Source organism: Adiantum capillus-veneris, chromosome 20 (assembly GCF_014529385.1).
Source record: "Adiantum capillus-veneris isolate H3 chromosome 20, ASM1452938v2, whole genome shotgun sequence".
In the NCBI taxonomy this organism is placed as follows: Eukaryota; Viridiplantae; Streptophyta; class Polypodiopsida; order Polypodiales; family Pteridaceae; genus Adiantum; species Adiantum capillus-veneris.
In genome coordinates, this window is record NC_140950.1 from 42,640,561 (window position 1) to 42,658,690 (window position 18,130).

General features: G+C 46.3%; 1 protein-coding gene across 1 annotated transcript in view; it reads left to right on the forward strand.

The window, feature by feature from the left end:
- The first annotated feature begins 237 nt into the window (after positions 1 to 237).
- LOC147432434 (gamma carbonic anhydrase 2, mitochondrial-like) overlaps positions 238 to 18,130 on the forward strand; it is a 53,408-nt gene continuing 35,515 nt past the window's right edge. Inside the window, exon 1 of the mRNA XM_086492391.1 lies at positions 238 to 441. Coding sequence (XP_086348517.1) covers positions 327 to 441 — 115 coding nt within the window. The 5' untranslated portion in view covers positions 238 to 326. The remainder of the gene's footprint in view (positions 442 to 18,130) is intronic.

The window sequence follows — 18,130 nt, forward strand, 5'->3', positions numbered from 1 at the left end:
AGAAACTAAACTCAAGATCCCGAGATTAGTTTTGAAAAATCTAAACTCGGGATCTCGAGTTTAGTTTTAGCAGATCGATGGTCCAGATTGATCTTTCACTTGGGACCATTGATCCCATGGTTGCGACCCCGTTCAATCTTTCACTTGGGACCATTGATCCCATGGTTGCGACCGCGTCTCGGTCGTACAATCGTGCCTTACCTTTTACGCATGAAGACGTAGCATTGGGCTCCGGCTGGGCGGACACGTTTGAAGCCAGCCCTCGCTTTGTGAAAGAAGGCTCCAACACAGAGCGAGAGGGGGAGACGGCAGGCAGAAGGCTAGAGATGGGGACGCTGGGCAGGGTTGTTTATCAAATGGGTCGTTGGATTCGTGAGACAGGGCAGGCTGTCGATCGACTTGGATCTCACTTGCAAGGCAGATACGCAATCCAAGAAAGCTGTAAGATACACTCTCTCTTCCCCCCCCCCCAAACCACGTTTCGCATTTTCTGAACTCGAAAGCTAAACTCCAAAACCCTCGACTTGTCTACTGCTTGTGGTGGGAACGGCCATACCAAGCATTGAAATTGTGGCTTGAGGCTATCCTAGGGGGAGAAGTGGAACCACGTCAAACATATGCCTTTTTCTGTAATGAGAAGCCCAGGACCTTTGAATGTAGTATGACTATGAACAAAGGAGCATGCCATATGCAAAGGAACTGACGACTTCTTTTAAACAGTGAAGAACTCTTTCACTTTCATTTGCCGAATTTTTTGAGAATTCTGAGTAAAGGGCAGAATTAGCAAGTTCCATGGTTTTTCATGTGTCAAACGTATGAGTGTGAAAATATGATTCAAGGAATGATTCCAGCCCTTGATGCGAATTATGTGTGTCCCAAATTTTCAATATCGTTTGATTCTATTTGTAAGACATACACTCAAAATATGATTCAAGTAATGATTCAAGCCCTTGACTCGAATTGTATGTGCCCCAAATTTTCAATATTGTTTGATTCTTTTTGTAAGACATGGCACGAGTCTCATATTAGGATGTCTTTTGACTAAAATTCATATGCTACTCCCAAGTTAAAACAGCTAAATGTGAAACATTTTTTTCAAAGTGTCAAACACTGCATCTATTCAAACGTCTTCCAAGTGTTTCAACAAAGTTTGACTGCAACTGAAACACTCATCTTGTTTGAATCATCCTTGTTACTATTCTGAATTCTTGGGACCGTAAAAAATTCCTTTTCTGGGAGTTCTTTCTGCGACAAGCAATCCTTGGGTTCAGACTGATATGAATTGGAGACATGATCCCTAAACCTCTTCTGTGTTCGCATTCGCATGTAGCGTGCATCCACTTCCGTCAACAAAAAACCCTTGGAAATACCTCTGAACACCCTTACCTTTCATCTTCACCTGCAATGTTTTCATGACAGGACTATTCAAGTAGTATTACTTGCTCGCAGGCAGAGTCAGCATCAAGGCTTGTATTTTGCGACAGAAGTAAGGCTACCTAGTAACTCGTATGGTCGGTGTTTACAGCGTAGGCATTGTCGGTGTTTACAGCGCAGTAGTGCCTACATCTGTAGTATCCACCCGTTTGGAGGAATTTTCATTAGTGATGCATCCACAAGCATCATAAGCAATCAGCATCAGAAGTACAAATAGAAGTTCGGCAGTTGTGCCTCACCTTTAACAGGGGGGATGTCACGTGTCCACTTCACTTGCGCCACGTGGCCAAGCTTCTGCCATAGTCTATCATGAGTCTAGCTTAGGACAGAGCGTGGCAACTTTGTGAGCCTCTAGCAGGACGTGCATGCCCGGGCCGGTCACACTTGCATACCCTCTCTTGCACAGTACAATCATTTGAGCATAAGCATTTTCTACCGCGTGAACCACCTCTTATAGGTCATTTATTTATAAGTGACTTTTGGAATTCTTTCATATAATTTCTATAAATGAAGACCTAGCGCTTGCAGAATCAGGTAGAGGAGCAGAAGCAACAGAGTCTCTCAAGCAACAGTATCCACGCAGCAGTTCCCCAACAACACTACCGTTTTTGGAGCAGTTTTCAATCATCAGCGTTTTTGCAGTAGTACCCTTCCCTAGCCTCGTCGTGTACCAGATCGTCTTCCTGGCAACAAATCATCACCGGAAAGCCATCCATGGTGACAATTTTCAGATTTCAGCCCTAGCGTTTTTCAGCGACGTCGTCGCCGTCATCGACATCGTCGTCGTCACAACATAGTTTCCAGTTTTCAGCCCTAACCATCAGCGCCATATTCAACCCTACAAATCAACCAGCGTTTTCGGTTTTTAGCCTTGACGTTGTCATTGTCGTCGTTGACATTGTCATCGCAAATCCCGAACTTGACGACAACACCATCGTTGTCATCGTCACAGACCCATCAATACCTCGTCGTCAACATCATCATTGTCGACACAGACCCATCAGTACCTCGTCATCAACATCATGGTCGTCGACGTAGACTCCATCAGTACCTCATCGTTGACATCATCGTCGTCGATGTAGACTCCATCAGTACCTCATCGTCGACATCATCGTTGTCTACATAGACTCCATTAGTACCTCGTCGTTGTCATCATCGTCGTCGACATAGAACTAGCAATACCTGTCGTCATCGTCGTCGACATAGAACCCCTCAGCACCTCAGTACCAGTACCCAACATCAATAGCGTGAGTACCCATTAACATCAGCATCTCAACATTTAGTCATTGTATCAGCATTGTGCAAGAATAAAGAAAGTACTTGCTCTGGCAATAGGGCAAGGGGGCCCTTGAGGGTTGGGACTCGACATCCTTGTGTCGTCTCTTTTCTCTCTCTTGTCTCTCTCTTTCTTTCAGTTCAGTTCAGTTCAGTCTTTCAAGTGAAGTAAAGTTTCCCTTGTGTTTGTGCGGAGTACTAGATCGGAGCTAAATCCTTAAACACTTCCGTTGCACCTGACATGCTTGGTTGACCATGTACAGTTCTGGGTTTTATGCGCGTTTGTCAAGGCAAAAGCCTTCTGAACAGGTATTGGATTAGCTAATTGCTAATCCCCCAGAGGTACGCACAGTTTCATCTCGAAGGATTGCGAAAACGGAGAGTTTTCTTGCGTGAAAACTTGTCCAATTCAAAGGGGAATTGTCCCATTGCGTGTGGGAGCACTTGAGACACGTGTAGGCGTGTTTGCTCTGCTCAAAACGATCCAAAACAGAAAATTACAAGCTGCTGTGTTTTTTTGCAGGTTAAGGGTTTTGCACCTAAACTGCAAGGAATCACCAGGGGAGCCTCGGCATGCGTGTACATGGTTTTGGGCACCCGACAATGACAAAACAGAGAATTACAGCAGGCTAAAATTGACATGCAGCTTATTGGAAAGCTTCCAAAATGCAAGGCAAAGTGTCCTTGACGTGTACTTTTGACCTACAGGGGTTTTGGTGCTATTAAGCTGCCGAAATCAGGTCGGAAAGTTGAAACCTGCGATTTCAGCCCTTGACAGGTTTGGACAACTTGGTGAGAGTTTGATTTAAGTGTTTGGATAATCTATTTTTAATTGAATTAAGAAATACTGAAAGGGGCACCAGTCTTTGGGGCCTACAGGGCGTTGGTCTTCGTGTGCGCTTGGCTCATATTTAAAGTCCCTTGACCACGAAAAGCAATTACATGAAAAGCTTCAAGTTCTAAAAGCATATGGTCCAAAAGCTAATGCCCAAAAGTTGCCGGCATGTTGCGCAAAACTCGGGCGTCCGTACAGATGCCACATCAGCATGCTCCACGCAAATTTGTGTGTGTGTATGGGTCTTACTTTATTTAATCTCTTTAGGTCACTTGGACCCCATCGGACAGGGCCCCGTAAGTTGGTGGGAACTCTTCTTTAAAACTAGGCCACTCGGCAAGACTCTGTAAGTTGGTAATACTTCTTCTGCTTCTTCTTGTGCTATTGTTTCTTCTTCTTAGGGTTTAAACTTTAGGCCCCTTCGCTAGGATCTGCAGGTCGGCTCTGTTCTTCAGTGGCTTGACATGTCAGCAGTTTGTGACACTCCGACCGCTTCCCCACGACAAGGATGGGCTTCCTTAAGCTCTTGTTCTAGAGCTTTGGCAAGGGATCCAAAGAGCACTGCATTGATCTTTAGTCTTGTAGCCGTTGACACGGTTGGTGTATACTTCTGAGGTTTCAAATTCATCATTTGTTAACACATGGATTTACATATTGTCACTTGGAATGTCAATGGGCTGCATCACACTAGCATCAGTGGTCCGAGACAGAATTTGCTTCGTAGAGATCTGCGCTCTCATGTAGATAAAGATGTGGATATCCTTCTTGTGCAGGAGCACAAGTTACGTATAGATAGTTACCGCAGATGTGGCAAGTTGTTGCCTTGTGATTCTCATATATTTTGGGAAATTGCGATTGGACAGACATACTCTAGTAGTGGTGTGTGCATTTCTGTGGGACCCCGTTGGCGCCATTGTGTTCGTAACCGTGGTACTTTAGTACATGATAGAGCCATGTGGGTTACTCTAGAGATTAATGATACCCTAGTTGGTGTGATGTGCATCTATGCCTTCACTTCCAGACTAGAGAGAGCTGAGTTCTGGCAGCAGATTGTACATACATTGCCTCCTGTGGAATCGTGGGTTGTTGGAGGTGATCTCAACAATGTAGATTGTCACAAATTGCTGATGTGTCAAGCCACTGACGAATCGAGCCAACCTGCAAATCCGGGTCGAGAAGCCTAAACCCTCAGTGAAGAAGCAGAAGCAGCAGAAGAAGTTTACCGACTTACAAAGTCTTGCCGAGTAGCCTATTTTTAAAGTAGAGTTCCCATCAACTTATGGGACCCCGTCCGATGGGGCCCAAGTGACATGAAGGCATATAAAATAAAGCAAGCCTCCTCCCACACACACACACACATGCGGAGAGCTAATGATGTAGCAGATTTGTACGGATTTTCGGATTTTGCGCTGACATGTTGACGTGGCAAACCTGTATGGATTTTCGGATTCTGCAATGACATGTTGATGTGGCAGACGAGTACGGATTTCCGCAATGCTGTGCTAACGTGGCACCTGTACGGATTTCCGCAAAACGCGCTGGTAGCTTTTGGGCGCTAGTGCTTTTGGGGCTAGATGATTTTGAGTTTGAAGCTTTTCATGTAAACTGCTTTCATAGGCCAAGGGCCTTTAAATATGTGCAGAGGGCTGTCTCTGGCACCCTTCCCGGTGAAGGTGCAGAGCATGAGTACTGGCATTGTGTTGAGTTCAAGCAATATAAAGAAATACCGAAAGGGGCGCCAAGGTTTGGGACCAGTGCTCTCTTGCGTAGGAATTTCGCCACTCCTCGTCTCGTGTGTCGTGCATCTCTTTCAGTTCAATTGTTATTGCAGAGCTAAAAATCTGTTCAGTCTATTCTTTTCTATTGGCTTGTGGTGCCCGAAATTTCTTGATATCTCAACAAGTGTCTTCTCAAGCTGATAACCTTGGAGCTCGATTGTGATTGGTATGTTTTGGGGCTACCATCACCACCACAGGAACACTGTTTGTCGAGGCCTGTTTCGACTATTCGAGAGCTTATGGACCATGTTGTGGTCGGCTACAACCTTAGAAAGAAATCTAACCCTAATCTTGGTGTAGGTTTCAGGAAGGAAAGTCAGTCGTTGTTTCGAGCTTGACTGATGTCGAGATTGCTTTTTAGGTTTGAGTTCTGTTTGAGAACTCGTTTGGTGATCCTGTTTGGAATTTGTTTGAAATGGATGGTATCTGTTTTGAACCTGTCTTGGTGCCGATTTGAATTGTTTGACTTGGTTTCATTGATTGGTAGTTTACTGTTGCGTGGAGTAGTGAGAATGTGTCACAAGACGGGCACCACGTGCCGATAGAAAAGAACAAATCGAACAAACTGTTAGCACTTCAATAACAACTGAATTGAAAAAGAGAGATGACATGCGACACGGAGTGGCGGAATTCCACCCCAGAGAGTATTGGCCCCAAACGTTCGGCGCCCGTTGCGGTATTTCTTTATATTGCATCAACACAGTACAAGCCGGAACTTTAGACTCTGCACCTTCTCCAGGAAGCATGCGAGAGAATGAGCCCTAACCTCATATTTAAAGGCTCTAGGCCCCAAAAGCAGTTTACAGTAAAAAGCTTTCAAACTCAAAAGCTTCTGGTCCAAAAGCAAAGCCAAAAAGCTGTCAGCGTAATTTACGGAAATCCATACAGCTGCCACATCACCAGTCAACGCAAAATGTGGAAATCCGTACAGCCTACCACGTCATCATGGTAGCGCAATTTTTGAAAATCTGCCACCTCATCAGTTTCCTGTGTGTGTGGGTCCCGCTTTATTTTAATCCTTTATGTCACTTGGGGCCCCATCAGACGGGGTCCTCGTAAGTTGGTAGGACTTCTTCTTCTGTTACTTGTTCTCTTAGGGTTTAGGCCCCTCGGCCAGCATCTGCAAGTTGGCTCCATTCTTTAGGCTTTGACACGTCAGCAGTTTGTGACAGAATGTTGCTTTGGTATTGTTTGAACCTCAGAATGACGCAGACGGGATGTATAGGGAACGTTTTCTTGTATGTTGGAAAACCTCCGAACGACGCAGACCAGATGTCTTGGGAGCGTTTGGTTGTATTCTTGAACCTCCAAGCGACGCAGGCTACGGTTTGGGGAGCGTTTGGTTTTACTAGTCCTCTGAGCTCATGATCTGGACCTTTTTAGGTTATTTGCGGGGGTAGTGACAAGGTAGTCGTTGAGTAGCTTCATACCGCAGACCATAGTTTTTCCATACGTCAACCACATGTCGCATGCACACGGGTACGGAGGTACGGAATAAGTACGGATGAGACTACTCGAAAATTTCCACACGTCAGATAGTGTCACGTGACACATCCAACCCGATGTGTCCGTGGACAAGCTACAGCATGATCAGGGTTCAGTGAGTCAGTCTAGATTAGAAGTGATCTGGCACTTTTTGTGAGTCTATTCGTAGACCGTGCATGCCCAGTCACTTAGTGTAGATGCATATCCTCTGGTTGCACACAACATGATCATCAGTATTCCCACGAGAATCCATCAGATTCCATCAGGGGAATTTTCCAATGATTTTAGCCTAATTTTCCTATTTTTTGGTATTTTTTACTTATTAATTTAAGTGACTTCCCAACAAAAGTAGGTAGGGCAATTTTGCTAAGTTAATATATAAGCAAACCCAAGTTAGCACTCAATGGCAGAAGAGGTGTCACGTGACACATCCCAACCCTATGTGTCCGTGGACAAGCTACACCATAGCAGGGTTCCTGTCAGTTCAGTCAGTTTAGATTAGCAGTGATCTGGCGCTTTTGTGAGTCTATTCGTAGACCGTGCATGCCCAGTCACTTAGCATAGATGCATATCCTTCGGTTGCACACATCATGATCATCGGAATCCCCATTAGAATCCATTAGCATCAGTTAGGGGAATTTTCCAGTGCATTTAGCCTGTTTTCCTATTTATTGGTATTTTCACTTATTATTTTTAAGCGACTTTCCAACAAAAGTAGGTAGGGCAATTTTGCTAAGTTAATATATAAGCAAACCCAAGTTATCACTTTCTGGAGAAGAGGTAGCAGGAGCTTCCCGCTCAACAGGCAAATTCTCAGCAGTACCCCCTCAGCATCAGATCCATCGCCATCACCTCCCATCCCTTGGCGTTTTTCACAGCATCAGCCTCGCCATTGAAGTTCCCCCTTTTGGCGATAGTTCCCCAGCAGATCAGCCCCATCCGTGGCGTTTTCCCGCGACCAAACCACCTCAGCCCTTAGCGTTTTTGTCCCAGCAAACTCAGCGTTTTTGCAGCCATTACTAACGCTAGGCAACATTAGAAGGATCAATGTTTTTCATCAGCAATTGCAGCAAAGTCATCACGGCGGGGTAAGGATTTACTAACGCTTGCAGAGCAGTCATTTTCAGCAAGAAGACACCTGCTGTCACAGCGTTTTTCAGCCAAGAATCTCTCTCTAAAAACGCAGCCAAAGAACAGATATCTCAGCGTTTTTGATCAGCCCGTCAACCCCGACCAAGACAGTCATTTTCAGCCATGAAACAGCAAGAAAACAGTCATTTCCAGCCACGAAGACAACCCCGAATTCAGCCCTAGAAGATCACAGATTTCAGCCTTCGCCATCGTCATCACCGTCGTCATCGGCATAGTCCCATTGCATCAGTCCATTGCATACGCATTGTACACCTTTGTGCAATCAAGTAGACCACTCTCGCCGATGAGAGTGGGGCCTTCGGAGGAGGGTTTTACAAACTCTCGGGTGTCGTATCTCTTCTCTCTCCTTCTCTCAGTCTCATTCACTTGCACACACAATATCCACTCACTTTGTTCGTGATCATAGCATTCTCCAGAAGACGGAAGGCTCCCTCCTTCCCTAAGAACTAAAAGGAACCTTGAGCAATAAAGATCACTAATCTTGGAAAATACAACATTCATTCCGCTGCACCTTACAAGAGGCAACAGGAGCTCCCGCTCAACAGGCACCTTCTCAGCAAGAACCCCATCAGATCCCTGGCGTTTTGTTTTTTCTTCACCACCAAGACCTCACATAGCCTAGCGTTTTGGATCGCCATCACCTCCTCGCTATTCCCTTGCGTTTTCAGCCCTGAACATCGCTAGCAACCCCAGATCACCCCAGCGTTTTACTAACGCTACAGCAGATGCCCAGCGTTTTTGGTTTTCAGCCATTCCGCAGCAGAATAGGCAGCGTTTTCAGCAGTCAAACACAACAGCAGATTCAGCCCTAGTTGGTTGCAGATATCCCCCATTTTCAGCCCTAGAAAACGCAGCGAAAACAGAGATTTTCAGCCACCGATACAGTCCCGAAATTCAGCAGTTAGAAGACCACAGATTTCAGCCCTAAAGTCGTCGTTGTCATCACCGTCGTCGTCACCGGCATAGTCCCAAGTTGCATCAGTCCATTGCATCGTCATTGTACCACTTTGTGCAATCATAAGTAGACCACTGTCACGAGGACGTGGTAGTTATTAACCATGTCACAGAGATGTGGCAACTGCTAACCTTGGTTGTTGGTTTCTTTCCAACGGGGTTTATTTTATTTGTTTTGAGACCCTCTTTTTGAAGTAGCAAACGGTCGGACATTGTATGGCCAATGTGAACGGTAGATTCACCCACAGACGGGAAGTGGTCGGCACTGGAATTCGTATGGTAAGAGGATGTCTAGGCTAAGAGCAAGATCATATAGGTCCCCCCGTCGCACTTAGCAAGTTGGTGGATACTAGGAAGTGAACTCAATTAAGGCGTAAAGTCAAGGTGGGACTACCAACTAAAAGTATCCGACAGTTGGGCCACATTGCACTTTTGGATGTGGCTCCAATGAGGATAGATGGTCAGAAGACCAATGGGAGCCCAACGGAAGCATCTCCTAAAATTTAGGGAACTGGTATTTTGGGCCGTGAAATGTGTTCGCGTCATTACCTCCGGTATGACTAGGGGAACATTTTATAACTCTGCCGCGAAGTCAACTGGGCAACCGGTCATGATATTTTTAAGTGGCAAACCCGAAACGGGAAAATGCTTGAAAATGTGCCAAGTGTCAGTTTTTCATGGACTTTCCTCCTACAAAAAAATGGGCGCTGATTTTTAAGCTGGGAGAGGCCTCATTTCAGCTTTTGTCACAGGTTAAGAGCTATGGAGTGCTTCCTTTCCCTCTCATGTACAGTGTGGTGCTAGGAGTGATGCCCTGCACGCTACACACTGCTCTCTCTCTCCCCTATGAGCAGTATGTTATGCCCCACTAGTGGGATTTTCATTTGACCAATGTACAGTTATGTGGGTTCATGCGTGATTGCCGAGGCAAGAGCCTCTTGCACAGGTACTGGATTAGCTAGCGGCTAATCCTCCGCAGGTAGAGGTGAATTTGGAGAGGTTTCACGCCAGAAATCTCGTCCGATTCAAAGGGCAAGTAGCCCTACAGGTGCGGGAGCTCGAGGTCTTGCTACGGATGCGACCGACACGCGAAACGGAGCCCAAAACAGGGAATTACAGCCTGCTGTGTATTTTTGCAGGTTTAGGGTTTCGGCCCTAAACGGACCCTAATACTCCCAGGAGGTTCGGGGACGCAAGGGGACCGCTGTACAGGTGAACTGGCGCATTTTCGGGGCAGAAAACAGAGAATTCAGCGTGCTGCAGATTCTCGCCAGGTTTTGCAAAGTGTCCGTATGGGTCGGGAAAGTCACCTATTGCGTGGGAATACTGACTATGAAGCGTCCTAGTACAGTTATGCTGCCGAAATCGGGCCAGAACAGGTGTTTCTTAGCCTAGATTGTGCGGGGCAGCTTGTGGGAGATCTCAGGTTTTATTCCCTTTGATAAAGATTAAAGAAATACCGAAAGGGGCGCCAATTTTGGGGCCTACAGGTTCTCGGCGTCTGCTCGGAGCATTCTAGCTTCCGAGCCGTGTGTGTGATTAAGTGTTAATTCCCGTTACAGGTCTCTTTTGCAAAGTGCTCTGTGTGTGTGTTAAAAGTAAAGAATTTCGGGTGAAAGCCAACGTCTACCGCCCTACGGGCCGGTTGCATGGTTCCGTCGTCGGGACCTCAATCACTTTTTCCTTAAAGAGTGAGCGTGGATTGTTTTGGCTTAAAGAGTGAGCGTGGATTGTTTTGGGATAAAGACACAGAGTGCAGGAACACGGGGATTACACTATGGTTGACAAGGGGAAGGGAATTATGGAAGAGGGTTCCTCTTCAAAGGACAGGCAGGAGATTCCTATGGTTTTTGAGATTGGCGAGAGCTCACGGCCATGTCAGTCTATACCTCCTGTCAACGTGAATGTCCCTCGAGTAGTACAGGGCTTTATGACAGGGCAACTTGAGGATGATGCGTTCAAGACTCAGTTGGTTGCCGCGGTGAATGTCTTTTCGCAGCTGGTGCAGAATCCGAGGTTTATGGAATTCTTGCAAGCGCCACCAGTGCAACAGCAAAATAGGCAACCTACGCTGCGTACGGAGCTTGTTGATGCTCAAGCCCAGGTACTTCATGTGACGCAGGAGGAAAGGGAACACTCGCATGTTGCGGAGTCGGGGGCTCCAAAGCAGGTTCCTCCCGTGCTTGAACAAGTGGCTAGAACGTCTATTCCACAGGTTATGCCAGTTCAGCCCGCCACCTTTCAGAGCCAGCATGCTGTCTTGAATGGACAGGGAGTTGGATACCAGGCTATGCATTCAGTTTTTCCACCACCCACGGTACATCCTGGGTATTTCGGAGGTGGATCAGTGTTCCAAAGTATGGCTGGTTATGCGTCTGGAAGTCAGCCGTACATGCCGGGAACAGTGTTCGGGGGTATGCAAGGCATCATGCCAAACCCCATGTATGGTAATATCGGCATGCAGCAGGGTTTTCAGAGCAACCACGGCCAGTTTGGGGTGCCACAGGGTCATTTTGGCATGGCTGGTTTTTCTGGACAGCAGCCAGATATCGCACCTCTGACGCAAAATGTGAATGGGCAACACGTGCCGATGATGCCTAGTACAGTGCCCATGTTGCAGACCATTCCGTATGACAATTTGGGGGCACTAGAGAAGCCTAAGGCTTACAAAGAAGGTGGTGCAGCGGTAAAGTTCAGTACCTTCAGTGGTTTCGAGGACAAGACAAAGGCACTCACTTTCCTCCAGAAGTTTGATACAGCTTATGCGGGAGGGAATTTTACAGAGGCCTCGAAGGTCAGGAAAGCTGCCACTTTCTTAAAGGACAATGCGCTTACATGGTGAACGACATTGTTAATGCAAGGACAGGCACCCGCCACTTGGGTTTACTTCAAGCAAATGTTTGCATCTGCTTGGCTATCAAATGAATTTGAAGCTGATGTCGTGACAGATTGGCACCAGCTTACGGCAGCTTCGTGCAAGAGCTTGCTGGAGTACAATAGGAGGTTTTGTAAAGCATTACTCTCAGTGACCTCCTACAAATTTGTGCCATTGATAGAGCAGATAGAGAAGTACTGTTGTGGGCTGCCTAAAGGGCTTCGCGATTACTGTACAAAGAACAGAGTGGCTACCCTTACTCAGCTTATGGAAGTTGCGATCACTGGTCTTGCCTTGTTGAAAGGAGAGGACAGTGGATTTCCGAGCAGTGACAAAGGAGGGCAACAAAAGAAAAATTCAGCGAAGAAGCCCTTTGTGAAAACGGCTCCTGATGCATTGCAGGGGTTAGAAAAGGCCACCAAAGACAAGGATTCAGCAGGGACTTCTGGAGCGCAGGCAAAGAAACAGAAAAGGAAGCCTTTAGTGCGCAAGTCGCTCGAGGAAAAGAAGGTCCTAATGGCTGAGAACAAATGCTTTATATGCGAGCAGCTTGGTCACTTTTCTATCAATTGTCCACAAAGGAAAAGGCTAGCTGACTTAGAGGATAAAGAAGACCAGAAAGGCAAGAAGCCAAAACCCACGGTGGGTTTGGTGCCAGACATGGTGGGTGACAGGCCGAGCACAGATGCCAGTGAGTTATGCAGGGCATGGGGTAAAGTTAGGGATCATACGGCACTCATCTTTTTTGATCCAGGTGCCAAAGCCAACTTTATCTCACCAGAGTTAGCTATGAAGCTGGGCATCAGAGCTGAAGAGATGGGGTACACAGCAGAGGCAGGGTTGGCATGTCCTGGCCACTCAGAGTGTGTTACTCCCATCATTGGAAAACTGCGTCTGCATATTCAGTCGTATGTGGACACTGAAGAGTTTTACATCATGCCGCTGGAAGGTTGTGACGCCTTGTTGGGGATCCCGTGGATGTTTCGAGTGCATGGAGTCTTGGATGCCTACAACAAAAAGATCACTGTACAGCATAGGGGCAAAACTCACATCTTGGATGTTAAGCTTAAAGGAGAGTCAGTCCCTATTGTATCTGCTTCTGTTATCACTTCTGTAATAAAGAATCATCTTTCTGTGTACTTGATTTTTGCACGTGATGTCTCAGATAGTGATCAATCAAATTTATCTGTGTTAGATAAAGAAAGGTCAGCATTTTTGCAAAAGTTTAGTGACTGTTTTTCTGATTCATTACCGTCGCAATTGCCGCCAGAGAGACCTGAGGACCATCGGATAGATTTGGTGCCAGGGTGTAGCCCACCAAATAGACCTCCCTACAGGGTTAGTGCGGGGCAGCAGAAAGAGATTATGGGCCAGGTTGAGGAGTTATTAGAGAAGGGGCTGATTCAGCCTAGTTCTTCACCCTTTTGCTCCCCAATGCTCCTAGTGCAGAAGAAGGATGGCTCATGGCGCATGTGTATTGATTACCGTGCGTTGAATAAGAATACCATCAAGAATAGGTTTCCTATTCCTCGCATTGATGATATTCTCGATCGTTTAGAGGGTGCTGCAATTTTCAGCAGGATAGACCTTAAGAGTGGGTACCATCAGATTCGTATAAGGCCAGAGGATGTGCACAAGACTGCGTTTAGAACGACATTTGGTCTTTATGAGTTTCTAGTGATGCCGTTTGGGCTAACAAATGCTCCTGCCACGTTCAACAGAATGATGGACCGGATTTTTCGCTCGCATCAACAGTTTGTTGGAACGTTCTTCAATGACATGATAGTGTATTCGAAGAATGAAGAGGAGCATAGGCGTCACTTGACCATTGTGTTCGAAGAGCTGCGCAGTCACAGGTTACTTGTCAATCCTAAGAAAAGTGAATTCTTCCTCGAAGAGATCCACTTTCTGGGCCACATAGTCTCAAAGGATGGTGTTAGAATGGATCCCGCAAAGGTCGAAGCTATCAAGACATGGCCAGACTTGAAGACTGTGCACGATGTCAGCAGCTTCTTGGGATTGTGTTCCTACTATAGAAGGTTTATCAAAAATTTTGCAGAGATAGCATCGCCTCTTCACGCATTGCAAAAGAAAGAGGTCACTTTCAGATGGACCCAAAAAGAGATTTCAGCTTTTAGTCTCTTAAAGGAAAAGTTGACTTCAGATCCAGTTATTACTTTGCCAGATCTCAGGAAGTCATTTGTGGTCCAGTGTGACGCGTGTGGCAGTAGCATCGGAGCAGTGCTAATGCAAGACGGACGGGTAGTAGCTTATGAAAGCCGAATTTTGCAAGGGCCAGAGAGGACTATGCAAGTCTATGAGAAAGAGCTCTTGGCCGTGATTCATGCGCTTTCTAGCTGGAAGCACTACCTCTTAGGTGCTGATTTTGTTGTTCAAACAGATCACCAGACCTTGCGATACTTCTTGACACAGTCAAAGTTATCCGAAAAGCATATGCGATGGGCAAACATTCTTTCCATGTTCCACTTCCAGATTATGCATGTGGAAGGCAAGAAGAATGTTGTGGCTGATGCGTTATCCAGAAAGCCACAAATTTCAGCTGTGTCAATTCCTTATCATCATGAGTTAGATGACATGAAGGAACAGTATACTGCTGATGAAGATTTTGCAAGGAAGGATCTTTGAACAGTTACAAGAGGGGCAACATCACGAGCACTACCTCCTCAGAGATGGTTTTATGATGATGCATGGCAGACTTTGTGTCACTAGGCCATTGCGACATAAGGTCATGGAAGAGAGTCATGTCCCACCGTATGCAGGGCATCGTGGCATTGATGCAACAGTTAAAGCGGTAGAGACATTCTTCTATTGGCCTACCTTGAGGAGAGATGTGGATGCCTTTGTGCGAGCATGCATAGTTTGCCAAAAGGTCAAGTTTGACAAGCAAAAGGCACCAGGGTTGTTACAACCACTGCCGATTCCGGATAAGCCATGGGAAAGCATTGCTATGGACTTTATCTTTGATCTTCCAAGGACGCCAACAGGGAATGATGGTATATGGACCATTATCTGCAGGTTCAGCAAGCAGGCCCATTTTATCCCTGTCAGGAAGAAGATAAAATCTGATCAGATGGCACGCTTGTTCATGTACAATGTGTTTAAGTACCATGGTATGCCACAATCGATTGATTATCAGTGATCGTGATCCTCGCATGACCAGTTTGTTCTGGAGAGGATTGTTTGAGAACATGGGCACTACGCTCAAGTTTTCGTCTTCGTTTCATCCACAAACTGATGGACAGTCAGAAGAGGCAAATTCTACTGTCTTAGATTTGTTGAAATGTTATGTGTCAGATAATAAGGGCAAGTGGGAACAGTATTTGCCTATGCTTGAGTATGCGTACAATAATACGGTGCATTCGTCCACTGGCAAAGCACCTTTTGAGATTGTTGAAGGCGGCAAAAAGGTTCCTCCCATTTTGCATACAAAGGACAAGATCTTTGAGGCAGATCGATATGTTGAGAACATGGATGAGATGTATAAGAAGATTAAAGTTGCCTTGGAGAAGACTCAGGCAAAGCAGAAAAAGGCTGCTGATCGTCATCGTCGTGAATTGCTGTTATCACCTGGTGATTGGGTTCTGCTAAGGTTCGAAAAGGCAAGGTTAAAGAAAATGAAGGGCAAGGAACGGCTGTTTCCTAAGCTCAGCATGCGTTACTATGGGCCTTTTCAAGTGCTTGACAAGACCAGCGATGTGGCTTACAGGCTGAAACTGCCTGATGCGTGGAAGATTCATAATGCGTTTCACGTGAGTCTTCTAAGACCCTTCGTGGGTGATGTGCCAGAAGATATGCCAGTTGAGGATCAGCCAGAAGTTGAGGAACTTGATGAGATCCTGGTACCTGAGCAAGTTTTGGCACATAAGGACAGAAAAGTTGAAGGACAAGTTGCAAGACGCTATTTGGTGAAGTTCAAGAACTATCTGCCTATGGATGCAAAGTGGATGGAAGAGCATGAACTGTCAGAGTCACCAAATGTATTGCAGCTTTACCTTGAAGCCTTTGGGTTTCAGCCTACTTATGCCCCAACCCAACGTGTGCAAAGGAGGGGTAATGATAGAGCTAGTACATCAAATGTACATATGAGTTCAGTGCCATAGATGGAAATGGCAAAAGTATGAAGGCCTCATTAAGTCATTTGTATCTATGTATGTTACGACCTTTCTTGCGGATACATGCGATGATAAAAGAGTGTTAATAGCACAAGATCATCAATGGCGTGTATTTATGGTATGCAATCGAGGACGTTTGCGATTTCAAGAGGGGGGTATGTCACGAGGACGTGGCAATTATTAACCATGTCACAGAGATGTGGCAATTGCTAACCTTGGTTGTTGGTTTCTTTCCAATGGGGTTTATTTTATTTGTTTTGAGACCCTCTTTTTGAAGTAGCAAACGGTCGGACATTGTATGGCCAATGTGAACGGTAGATTCACCCGCAGGCGGGAAGTGGTCGGCATTGGAATTCGTATGGTAAGAGGATGTCTAGGCTCAGAGCAAGATCATATAGGTCCCCCCGTCGCACTTAGCAAGTTGGTGGATACTAGGAAGTGAACTCAATTAAGGCGTAAAGTCAAGGTGGGACTACCAACAAAAAGTATCCGACAATTGGGCCACATTGCACTTTTGGATGCGGCTCGAATGAGGATAGATGGTCAGAAGACCAGTGGGGGCCCAACGGAAGCATCTCCTAAAATTTAGGGAACTGCTATTTTGGGCCGTGAAATGTGTTCGCGTCATTACCTTCGGTATGACTAGGGGAACATTTTATAACTCTGCCGTGAAGTCAACTGGGCAACCGGTCATGATATTTTTAAGCGGCAAACCCGAAACAGGGAAATGCTTGAAAATGCGCCAAGTGTCAGTTTTTCATGGACTTTCCTCCTACAGAAAAATGGGCGCTGATTTTTAAGCTGGGAGAGGCCTCATTTCAGCTTTTGTCACAGGTTAAGAGCTATGGAGTGCTTCCTTTCCCTCTCATGTACAGTGTGGTGCTAGGAGTGATTCCTTGCACGCTACACACTGCTCTCTCTCTCCCCTACGAGCAGTATGTTATGCCCCACTAGTGGGCTTTTCATTTGACCAATGTACAGTTATGTGGGTTCATGCGCGATTGCCGAGGCAAGAGCCTCTTGCACAGGTACTAGATTAGCTAGTGGCTAATCCCCCGCAGGTACAGGTGAATTCGGAGAGGTTTCACGCCAGAAATCTCGTCCGATTCAAAGGGCAAGTAGCCCTACAGGTGCGGGAGCTCGAGGTCTTGCTACGGATGCGACCGGCACGCGAAACGGAGCCCAAAACAGGGAATTACAGCCTGCTGTGTATTTTTGCAGGTTTAGGGTTTCGGCCCTAAACGGACCCTAATACTCCCAGGAGGTTCGGGGACGCAAGGGGACCGCTGTACAGGTGAACTGGCGCATTTTCGGGGCAGAAAACAGAGAATTCAGCGTGCTGCAGATTCTCGCCAGGTTTTGCAAAGTGTCCGTATGCGTCGGGAAAGTCACCTATTGCGTGGGAATACTGACTGTGAAGCGTCCTAGTACAGTTATGCTACCGAAATCGGGCCAGAACAGGTGTTTCTTAGCCTAGATTGTGCGGGGCAGCTTGTGGGAGATCTCAGGTTTTATTCCCTTTGATAAAGATTAAAGAAATACCGAAAGGGGCGCCAATTTTGGGGCCTATAGATTCTCGGCGTCTGCTTGGAGCATTCTAGCTTCCGAGCCGTGTGTGTGATTAAGTGTTAATTCCCGTTACAGGTCTCTTTTGCAAAGTGCTCTGTGTGTGTGTGTTTAAAGTAAAGAATTTCGGGTGAAAGCCAACATCTACCGCCCTACGGGCCGGTTGCAACCACTCTCACCGACGAGAGTGGGGCCTTCGGAGGAGGGTTTTACAACGTCTTTGGTATCGTATCTCTCTTCTCTCTATCTCTCAGTCTCATACACTTGCACGCACAATGTCCATTCACTTTGTTTGTGATCATAGCACTTTCAAACGGAAGGCTCTCCCGAACAAAAGGAACCTTGAGCACAGTTCGGAGCACTCATCTTGAGCAAAGCGCAAACAATCATTCCGCTGCACCGAACATTGGTATTAGAGCTTTGGCAGTGTTTTGTATTACTCAAGGAAAGAACCACAAGAACCACATATTTTTTTGCTTGTTGCGATCGCATGAACCCAAGCTCGCTTGGGCGTGTCGATTCCTAATCGTGTTTTTTGAAGAGTGACAGGAATCCCAAGAAAGAAGGGCTTGTCTAGCCTCCTCTTGTGTCTCTTTTCACTCATTGAGAGCGGATCGTGCACTTAGCGGCCGGCCAATCGACG